The 11,149-nt window shown below is 46.9% G+C and overlaps 1 protein-coding gene across 1 annotated transcript in view; it reads left to right on the top strand.

Moving 5' to 3' along the window:
- The window catches only part of CCBE1 (collagen and calcium binding EGF domains 1), a 238,740-nt gene that overhangs the window by 213,988 nt on the left and 13,603 nt on the right, over positions 1-11,149 (top strand). Inside the window, exons 4-5 of the mRNA XM_012651743.1 lie at positions 5,087-5,221; positions 7,472-7,624. Of these exons, the coding sequence (XP_012507197.1) occupies positions 5,087-5,221; positions 7,472-7,624 (288 nt within the window). The remainder of the gene's footprint in view (positions 1-5,086; positions 5,222-7,471; positions 7,625-11,149) is intronic.

Here is an 11,149-nt window from a genome sequence, read left to right as displayed (position 1 = left end):
TGCTTTACTCAAAGTCTACTGATTTAAGTATTAATCTCATCTTAAAAATACCTTTGTAGAAACATATAGAATGTTTAACCAAATATCTGGGTACTTTGGCCTAGTCAAGTTGTCATATAAAATTAACCATCACAAATCTATACCTTGTTAATTTGGCATCCATATACATCTCCTTACGTTATACCTAATGTCCAAATAAAGACAATAACCAGGTCATACGTCCACCTGACATGAGGTGAAAACTGTCCTGGGTAAAAATGCACTAACCTCTTCCCCAAAAGAGGATGCAAAGTCCTTGATAGGCTGTAACTTAAATATTGTGATGTAAAGTCAACAATACTTAAATACTATGATGTAAAGTCAGTACATCTTATGACACATGATAGTGGGATAAAAGAGGAAAGAAAACCAGGATTTGCACACACATACAATTATGAATAATATATTCATTAAAAAATAAGGAAGAAATACTCTTGACAATTGCAGTGCTTTTTTTCTGTAACTGGTCACATGGGCACAGCTGGTATTTGTACCTACCGACTTCTACTAACCTACCTGCATTCCCTTTGCCCTCAGCAAGCATCTCGCCTGGTCGTGATTGGTTCTTTACCTGGTAAGGTGACCCAAACCTTCATTCCTGAAGGATCTGAGACATTAGTTCTGCCTGAATTGGGTTGTCGTAGTTTTCTGTTGGCTTTAATCACAGGGCATGGTGATGCTAAAGGACAACCACTAAGGTATTTCTTGTAGTCCCAACCCACTCTTCCTGACCTCCATTGTTGGAGTCGCAATGTGACTTCCTCTTGGCAGTTGGGATCAATCCTCCCAGCCAGAACAGTGAGTCCCTTTTTTGCTGGTTGATGCAGAGGCCTGAGGAGCCCAAAGTGGCTAGGTGGCATTTTAACTTTCAGTTCAACAGAATCATTGTTGTCTGTCCTGTTGGAAGCATTCTTCCCTTTGGAACTAAGACCTTTAGGCCCCAGAGCATAAAGTCACGGGAGCAGGAAGCACAAATCTTGCTAGTGGATCACTAGATGTGATAGTGACTGGTGCCTCTCCCATTTCTACCCCTTGATTCCTGGACCTTGTGAATCCTGGTGATGGGAGGAAACACATCATATATTGGACACTGATTCAGAGCGTATACGTCCTCCTGGTGAACCTTGCCCAAGATTACATATCTGGGTACTGTGGCCAAGCCAAGTTGATACAGGATAGAAGATAAATTGCAAAGATAAAAGCTATATAACTGAAAGTGGATAGGCTCTTTCAGCATCAAAAACGGACTACTGTATAAATTCATTAACCTTGCGTCCTCCAGAAACCACACAAAATGGGCGGGGGGTGGGGGGAGATTCATAAAAGACAAAACGCACAAGAACAAAGAACAAGGAAGAGAAGTTGATAGCAACAGAATTCAGGAAGCTGGAGGACAGACAGGGGAGGTTGTAAATAGCTTAGCAAAATAGGAAAGGTGAATCAGGGAAAACTGAGGAGCAACCCAGTTTATGCCCAGACAAAAAACAATCAATAAAACTAAAACTAGAAAAGGGGTGAAAGCGATGTCAAACCCAGAAGGATTGACTAAAAGTCTGCTTAAGGAGATGTCAGGCTCCCAGGTCATGTCCTCTACTCCACACGGAATAAAATATTGCCTCTTCTACAACCAGGCAGAAGACCAAAGGTATATTTTCTGAGAGAGGAAATCGGAGGCTTTTGGGACTGGGGGAGGACCAGTAAGAGACAAAAGTAAGGACCCAGTACTGAAAATGGAGGGATTCTGTAAATACTTACATGTTGAATATTGAAATACCTAGACTTCTGCTTTCACTTAGGTTCCAGAATGACTTTACTCTCAGACAAGAGTTTGGAAATGTCTTCCCTGGACATTCTAGACAACCCATGAAAAAAAATCTTAAAGAAGATGATATTGGAATGAACCACCAAATCACTTCCAGTGAAGCTCAGAATTTGTAAAAATCTACCATATGCAGCTACTTTTAATACTCCACAAATAAACTAGAGCAGATAGCCAAGGATCACCGGACACAAGAGGGAAGCCTTCAAGGATGAAACATACAGGAAAAGGAAACCTTAGTGAAAACACAAACTACACAGAAGAAAACTTCAAGATAATCACCTTTTATACCTCAGATTAGAGGTATAAAGATGAAACAGTATCTGTGAAACAAACATGGTATTAATAAAACAACATTCAACGAAATAAAGGATTCTTGAAAATTAAAAACATGACAACAAAATGAAGATAGTAAAAGGGTTAGAAGATGAGATTTGAGTAAATTTCCCAAGAACTAGTGCGAAAGATCAAAGAAATGAAAAATGAGAATAGTAGAGGGACATTCTAGGGCATGTAATAATTAAGGTTCCACACAGAGGAAACAAAGGGGAAGTCATTAAAGATAGAATATAAGAAAATTCTCCAGAATTGAAGGATATGAATCCTAGATAAGGGCTCACCAAAGATTGAAGAAGTCCCATATAAAGACATCATTGTGAAATGTTAGTACACTAGGGACAAAAAGTCCTAAAAATTGTCAGAGAGGAAAAAACAAGTCATACAAATGATCAAGAATTAGAATCTCATAGGACTTATCTGTAGCAACATTGAAAGCTAGAAGACAATGGAACAGGCCTTCAGAAACCGGAGGTAAAGTTTTCCAACCTAGAATTATAAATGCAAACTATCAGTAATCATAAGGGTTGACAAAAGACATTTTCAGACATGCATGATCTTAACACTTGCACCTCTTTTGTGCCCTTCTCAGAAAGCCACTGGAGGACACGCTCCCCTAACATGAGGGAGACATGGGATCCAGGAAACAGGGATCCGACACAGGAGAGGAAGTTGGTGGGAATCCCCGGGATGGTGGTGAAGGGGCATTCCAAGAGGTGGCCGTGCAGCTGACCTACAGAGTCCTGATTAGAGCCAATTGGAAGTTTCTGGGAGAAACTTCCTCGAGATTAAGTTGATAAGATGTCTAATGTGTTTGGGCATTTTAAGAAGAGATTTGCAAAACTGGGGGAGGTTCTGGGGATGCACGATCAGTTTCACCAGACTGCTGGTGTCTCCGAAATAGGATATAATGAGGCTGATTCCGCAAGTGTTGGGAAGCTGGATTTTGCTGCTATTAAAACAATTTACCGCTAGTGAAATGGAGGAGGGGGGCTGAGATAAGTCCGTCATGCACAGGAAGCAAAAGAGAAAAGGGTATATCCCTTCTTACTCTTCCAGTGTCTGTCTCTGTCTCCCCCAACCTCCCCTCACCACCTGCTATTAGCAGTACCTAATAGGCTAGCAACTGGCAAAGGAGAAACGTGGTCTCCAGAATCCAAGTCACAAAGTAGCTCATGGAAGAAAGGGGGGTGGTGTTTGAAGCTAAGAGACAAAGCTCAATACCTGGCACTCAAAAAATATGGAAGATAATTTCTTTTAATTCCAAGGAAGACAAAGAGGTCTTCAAGAAAGTGTAAGTGGTTTGAATATACTTCTAGGTTCAGCAAAGAATAGCTTTTATATTGTCATTATAGTGCCAATACTAAAGATCATTGAACCAAAATTTCAACATAACTATCTTAGCCAGATGGAGGGAATAGGAGGTGTGAGTGTGGTTGGTGGTGGAGGGGCAATGAGAAAGTTAAATGCATCTCCTCCGATGCTGGAAGTCAGCAGAGAGTACTTAAAAATAAAAGGAAGAATCAGTGCAAGTTGGCTGGAGATGCGGAGGTAAACATAAAGACTCGGCTAGAAGAGTTGGAAGTGGTATATCGGGGAAGCAGGAATGGTGGGGGGACAGGGAACAGCTGTGTTTTGGAACAAGCCCCGTTGGGCACCACAGTCAGCACAAGTACCTTTGACGGCCTCTCTGCTTGTTTCTTCCTCTCCCCAGCTGTGCTGAATGGTGGTGACTGCCAATAGAGAAGCTCATAGCCAGTCACTCAGAGATCATGCTCTTGAGCAAAAAGGAGCACAGAACATTGGTTGCCTATAGGTGATGCTTAGTTGAGAAAAACCTGTTTAGCGAGAACCAGTTTGTATGGCTGGTCAGAACACCAGGCAGACAAAACAAGTCTGGGATCACAGTTGTGGGAAAGAGCATCTAGCAAGGCCAGCTTCCCAGGTCGTCATGAGAATGCATGATGCTCGTCACACCAACCCAGCCTGCATCAGGGGCTGACAGCCCACGCGTTCACCTTGCTAGGCAGTGGAGCAGACCCAGACTCACTCTGTCCCAGGACAGTTTGGCTGTCAGCACCTGGGGAAGATAATGCAGTGATTAATAAGATACCTAGTCTGGTCTGGGAGTCAGTGTTGAGCCTGAGCTACTGACGTAGAGCCAAAGTCCCTTCACAGGTTCATTAAATATCAGTTTGTTAGATCTGAGGGAAGCAGATGCCCTAATTCTTTGAGTAGTAGAGTGTCCACCCCAGTTTGCACAGGCGAAGGGCTGGAAAGAGCTCTCTAGCTTTTGACCATACCCAGCTCCTTCTCGGCGTGCGGAATCGAGCCCCCAGCATGCACGATTACAGTGCATCACACGAGAACCAGCTCTCTAACAACGCACACATTTCTGTTACAAAGCCTCCCTGGTACTCTCCGAGCCTGCCTGACTTCCAGCCCCTCCTCCTACACTATGACACCAATACCCAATGCCAGGGTTGGCCTTTCCTTAATGTGCCACTGAAAGGAATTCTCTGTCACTACAGCGGTTGGCAAAAAGGACAAAACAGGCCCCCGGGGAATGCCGCAGAGCCTGGCCAGCTAGAGCATCTTTGCTCTCTGGATAGTAACAAAGACCAAAGGACAACGAGGTGACCTAGGGGGGTAAAAAATCACAAATTGATGTTTGCTTTTAACCGCTGCAATGCTGCACGTTAATTTACCCATCGCGGTACTCTCAGGCGGAGCCCCACAGGCTGAAAGAGTTAACGCCCCTCTGATCGTAGCCGTCCATACTTCGCACTCGCCCTTGAGCAAGAGCGTAGCCCGGAAAGTCTGTTCCAGGCCAGAGCCCAGGTACCCTGCCTCCTCCCGTGGTTGATAGGAGCTCACGCTTTTCTTTTTCAGATTATGATGTGTGTGCCGAGGCTCCCTGTGAACAGCAGTGCACGGACAACTTCGGCCGAGTGCTGTGTACGTGCTACCCGGGATACCGCTACGACCGCGAGAGACACCGGAAGCGGGAGAAGCCGTACTGCCTGGGTGCGTGGGGAACCCACGTGTCTTCCGGGTCCTGAGGGTGTGCCTTGTCCAGACGGGTCTGCTCTGTCGCACCTTCTTCATCAGCGGGACCATCAGAGGCGCTGCTCGAATGGGATTCCTCCCCTTACGTTCTCATGGTGGTCAGAGTTATGTTTGTGATGTCCCAGGAGTTGCTCGCTGCCTTTCGTCATGATTATTAAAACAAACTGTGCCCAAGGAATTCTCCAGGGAGTTGGTAGCAGTCAGATCCTAAGTGGCAGTGAGATAAAAAGCAGGAGGAGGGGAGCGTCAGCAAGCATGAACAAGAATCGTGTACAATAGGATGTAAGTGGTCCAAAGCGTAAGCACGCGGGAGGCATGAAACAAGAATGAGGATGACTGGGGAAGAAAAGGACGTGTCCACACGGCAGACAGGCTGGGAGTGAGTCCGGGAGCTGCAGCTGAGCAGAGGTGGCCCCCTCAGTGGCCACCAGCCTGTTCCTTCCTCCTCGTGGGCTGGGCTTTCCAGCCCTGTACTCCCTGAGGTTCTGAGGCAGGTTTATGGCTAAACCTGGAACCATGCGTTTCGAAGTGTGGTCTGCTAGTGGCTAACCCGTCTGAGAAACATCGGGGGTCCTTGCTTTAAAGAAAAAAAAAAATCCTGGCCTCCCCTCCACACCTAGTGAATCACAGCTCCGAGGGTGGGTCCAGAGATGTGTACTTCCTTGCATGCCTCATCGGATTGCTACGCACGGTGAAGTTGAAGAATCAGCTGGAGGGTGCACTGGGGAGACTGGCGGGTAGACCCCAATGGAAGATAAGCTAGCTGTGACGAGCAGCCCCTCTTTCTCTGCCCAGCAGGGGCTCTACGAGCTCCATTGAAGAGAAGTTCTAACTGTAGGTCGCCTGGTTTCTCCCCGCTGGCATGTGGGAATGGTGCCCCACGCTGACAGGGAGTGGGATTGAGACACCAGGTGGATGGAGCTGGGATCCGTGGCTGCTTCTGCAGAGAGCATGGGCCATTCTGTACAGCCCAGGTCCCAGGCACAGGGCTCTTGTTTCAGTTAGTGGTAGCTACTGTTCCCTGTTCACCTCATCTGGGGGACTTGGGGACCGGGAGAACTTGCATTCTACTGAGAGTTCTGTCTCTTTCTCTCCTTCAACCTTGTCCCCTCTCTCTGGGTAGTACAGGCAGCTTTGCACTTAGGTTCAGGGCAGGGACACCTGGAGAAAAGCAGGCAGCCTGGAGGAGTTACAGAGGGGGTCCCAGCTGTGACAGCCGTTCTGTAGACGACGTAGTACATACTGCCAGGGGAACGTCCAAATGACCACCCTCCCCTCGGCCCACTCAGGGCCTGCCAGAGCTGGTCGTTGGCAGCTTGTCCAGGAAGTGGCTGGGCTCTGTCTGTCCAGTACGTGTACACAGTCTGGGGCTGCATGCCACGATCCTCCCCCACTGCCACCCGGGGTCTTCGGCCAGCAAACAGGAAATGGAGTTGGGCCTCCCTCCCTTGCCAGGGTGGGAAATGTTTTTGTTTCCACCCCACGCAGCAGGGACACACGTCTGTGATGTGTGCAGTTAACACAGGCCCCTCATGGTGACTCGCTTGAGGGTCTCATGGCTCATTTCCACAGCTCCTGGGGCGTCTGATGGGGTCATTGACGAGGCAGAAATTTCCTGGGGCAGACTCCCCGTTACACCCATTATGACTATTTTCTTTTATTAGAAGTATCTTTTCCCAGGTACCATCGTGTCTCTTAACTGGGAAGGAGCCATTCCTGAGTGACCCTCAGGTCGCCATCATGTTGTTTGGAACTTACAGCCATCAAGGGAAACTTAAAAACCCACAGCACGCTAGGGTCCTTGCGACAAACCACTTCTATAACATTTGCTTCTCCAAGTGTGAGTTGCCAGTGGGTGTCTCATTTTCTCTTCTGAGAAGCCCTGTGAGGGTATCTAGGGCTGGCTTCATCATCCTTTTCTAAGTGGGATCTCCGAAGGCTGGCGGTGCCTGCACCAAGCCACGTGACGTGGCAGTGGCAGAGCCACCCCATCACCGGCCAGTCTGTAACCACGGTCACACGGCCCAAAGTGCCGCTTTCGTGGGCAGCCCACACTTCCAGCTTCCTAATGTATTCCAGCCTTCTCTGATCGAGGTCTGGCAAAGTGTCCTTTGTGGACATTAAGAGAGGGGCCAAGCCCAGTGTCATCTGTTGTCTTGGAAGTGAATTCTCTGGAACTGAGTATCCTCTGCATTTTGTTCAAACCAGATATCGACGAGTGTGCCACCAGCAATGGGACGCTGTGTGCCCACAGCTGTGTCAACACCTTGGGCAGCTACCGCTGCGAGTGCCGGGAGGGCTACATCCTGGAGGATGATGGGAGGACGTGCACCAGGGGAGACAAATACCCCAACGACACTGGTAAGCAGGGCAAGTATAATTATCTGCCTAGTTATATGTACATTTATATAATGCATATAATCAATTTGGGGCTTATGTATTATATGAATAGAGATATACAATTGTATATATGTTCTGTAAATATGTAAGTATGTTACATAAGTATGTATTTATATAAGTATGTTATACAAGTTTATAATGTAGTATAAATCTACTGCATGTTACATATCTTAATAGGGTTCCCAAGTGCCTATAATGTATAACTGTGCAAATATATAATGCACATGTATAATATGTATCTTACAGAACACACATATATGTAGACACTGGAGAGCCCAACTAGGCTCCTCAGGGAACAGTGGGCAGGAAGGGGCACATACGGTAGATGAGACCTGGGTAAGAGAACATGAGTTCAAACTCCTTCTAAGGAGAGAGGAGAGGGATGCCCGTTAGCATTAGGGTTGGAAGTGGTGTGTACTGGAGGAAGCCCCCCACCAAGTTGAGCTCATGGAGAAATCAGTAGAGCTTAGTCATGTGTTTAGACAAAGTCGGAGCAGAGAAGAGGCCAGAAGTGCTGTGTTCACTCAAAATAGGCTGAAATATAAATATGAAACATTTCCATGTAAGGTAACAATTTGCATCTGTGCTACTCAAAGTACAGTCTATGAACAGGCAAGATTCATGATTGGATAAAGACAGAAATTAAGAGTGTTTAGAAATTTTTTATACCACTTTGACAGAGGAATTTTGTTTAAATTCAAAAATTGATGCTTGTATTTTATGTCTTATTTTTATAGCAATTCATTTTTTTATTTTGCATAAGTGTCAGTCCACAATCAATTGGAAAACTTCTAAAAGCTGGGCCTTCAGCACAGAGTTGAGAAATTGTTTGCATTATGTCAACTAGATTCAATTGAGATGTCTGGTCTCTCAGGCAGATGGTTGGCCTGAATGTTGACTGTACTTCCTTATTTGAGTTTGAAAGATATAAGAATGAAGGGGAGAGGTAAAGGGAGGGGGGAAGGGGAAAGAGAGCCCCAAAACTGATGTCGACACTTCAGGGAATGCCTTGACGGGCAACATATCATCATACGCATTTGTGAAGCAACTCTGATCTCTCTGCCAAGTTGTACGTGCCAGCCTAGTCAGTAAATTGTGGATTTTAGCTTATATGCACCAATGCCGAGAGCCTCCCAGCCAGGATGACCTTTAGAGCAAAATGGATTCCACTGACAATAATTGGCGTGACGAGCTCCCTGGGGAGAAAGTCCTGAGGCTGGCTCCCCCACGACTGTGGGCTCCTGCACCCACCACTCGCAGTGCAGGAAGCTGCCGTCATCTTCCTGGCTCAGCTCTCTGTACTTCCCTGGGGAAGGGAAAGTGGCTGGAACGCTGTTGGGAGAGGTTAGCTGGGCCTGGGCCATCCCCGGGAGGGAAGGGGGTTCCCAGGCAAATCACATGTACCAAGAAATGCAGGGAAATGAAAAAGCCAGAGCTGTCCGGGCACTCAGGAGGTGGTGATTCTTGGGTGTAGCCCGGGCTTCAAAACGGGGGTGGAAGGCAGCCACCAGCAGCTGACAGCACACAGCTGGGGACCAGCTGCCTCGCATGGGAAAACTACAAAGCGAAGTTCTGAGGAGCAACCGGCTGAGCCACGAGGAAGGAAATGCAAGATGCCTATTGGGAGGCAGCTGAGGCTTGGGCAGTTTGGGAGCATTTGAATGAATTAGAGGGCTTGGTGATGCTTTTTAAAATGTGGAGCCTGCCTGCACAGAGGTGTGCGTAAAGCAGAGGGTGGTCTTTTTGATTGTAAGGGTGGATCGGAGAAAAGTAACATTTACAGATCACTTTTTTAATTCAAAATTAAAATCATTTTGTTTTTTCCCATGGTGGAGAAGGTGGGAGGTGGGGGGAGGCACATGTAACTACTTACATCTTAGATTATATCCTTCATTGAAAGGAAGAATCTCACTGAAAAATAGGGTGCAGCTTTTTAGCCACTGATCTATTAGGCCTACTTGAGAATTATTAATGGTCCAAGAAAGCAGCTTTCTAATTTTTCATTTGGGGATCAGATTTCCAGCTGTGCTCTGAGCCAGGTAGCCCATGCACTGTGGGCTGCGCAGCCTGGCAAGTGCGTTGCCTCTTTGGCCCGCATTTATAGACAGGTGAAATCCCATTTATGTGGGTGTAAAAGGCAGCCGTGCACAACTCAGTCCAGAGCATAACCATCGAGAACAGCAGCAACATATGCTGCTGAGGCTCAGGGTGAGATGCAGTGTTAGGGACGCAGAACTGACAGGACCTGGCCCCACCCACATGGGGCTCTTGTCTGGGGGTGGGGGAGGGTAGAGTAGTCTGTGGGAGGCAGGGAGCTGGGTGGGATTTGCAGAGACTAGTGTGAGATTTCATATGCTGAGTTCACGTGTTCCTTGATCTCAGCCTCTATCTGCTGCAGTAATTCCTGCTTTCTCCAACCACTGTCCTCTTCAGCGTTGAGAGACAGTTTATTCCTGCCTACAGTGGCTTTCCTGAGAGAGGTCCTTCTGTTCCCTCAAGAAAGAACCATCTGGTGGCTATACCATTGAGCTCTGGAAAACTCATTGTAGAGATTAGACTAGACTGGGGGTCCTCTCTCCCTTCTTGTCCCTCATCATCCTGCTCTAAATGTAGCAATTACAAATAGTTTAAAAAAACCTGACGACAGCCGGGCGCGGTGGCTCACGCCTGTAATCCTAGCACTCTGGGAGGCCAAGGCAGGCGGATTGTTTGAGCTCAGGAGTTCGAGACCAGCCTGAGCAAGAGTGAGACCCCATCTCTACTAACAAAATAGAAAGAAATTATCTGGACAACTAAAAATATGTAGAAAAAATTCGCCAGGCATGGTGGTGTATGCCTGTAGTCCCAGCTACTAGGGAGGCTGAGACAGTAGGATCGCTTGAGCCCAGGAGTTTGAGGTTGCTGTGAGCTAGGCTGACGCCATGGCACTCACTCTAGCCAGGGCAACAGAGTGAGACACTGTCTCAAAAAAAAAAAAAAAAAACCTGACGACACCACTGTCTGCTCCATCACACTCTCCCAGCAGCAGCCTTCTAAAAGAATTTCTCAGTATTTGTCAGTAATTACCCTCCACTAAACTCACCACATACACACAGAGGATGGTTTTATATTTTATTATGAAAAACATAACATCAGTAACTATAGATATTTGAGGGTAGAGACTGAGAGAAGAAATTCATATACATAATTAAAATTAGGTATGAGAAAGGGTAGGTACATTGTATGCCCTGAATGTTAAAGTCTTAAGTGATTGGACCACTGAGAAGGTGGGGGCTGGATTGGATCTGGCAGGGGGCAAAAAAAAAAGCCAGTGCCTCCACGCTTGAGCGAAGTGTGGCCCAGCCGGGGCCGGGGGGCTGGAGGGAGTCATTTCTTTAACAGCTGTGATGCTGTGGCAAGTTCCTTGACTTGGCAGTTAGGAGAGCTGGTAACCAGAGCTTGTTCAGCATTAACTAGCTGAGTGACTTTGGGCAAATCTTTGGGCCT

This window comes from Propithecus coquereli, unplaced genomic scaffold, assembly GCF_000956105.1.
Source record: "Propithecus coquereli isolate 6110/MARCELLA unplaced genomic scaffold, Pcoq_1.0 Scaffold37, whole genome shotgun sequence".
Taxonomy (NCBI): Eukaryota; Metazoa; Chordata; class Mammalia; order Primates; family Indriidae; genus Propithecus; species Propithecus coquereli.
The sequence above is the reverse complement of the archived record's forward strand: the minus strand, read 5'-3'. Positions and strand labels throughout refer to the sequence as shown.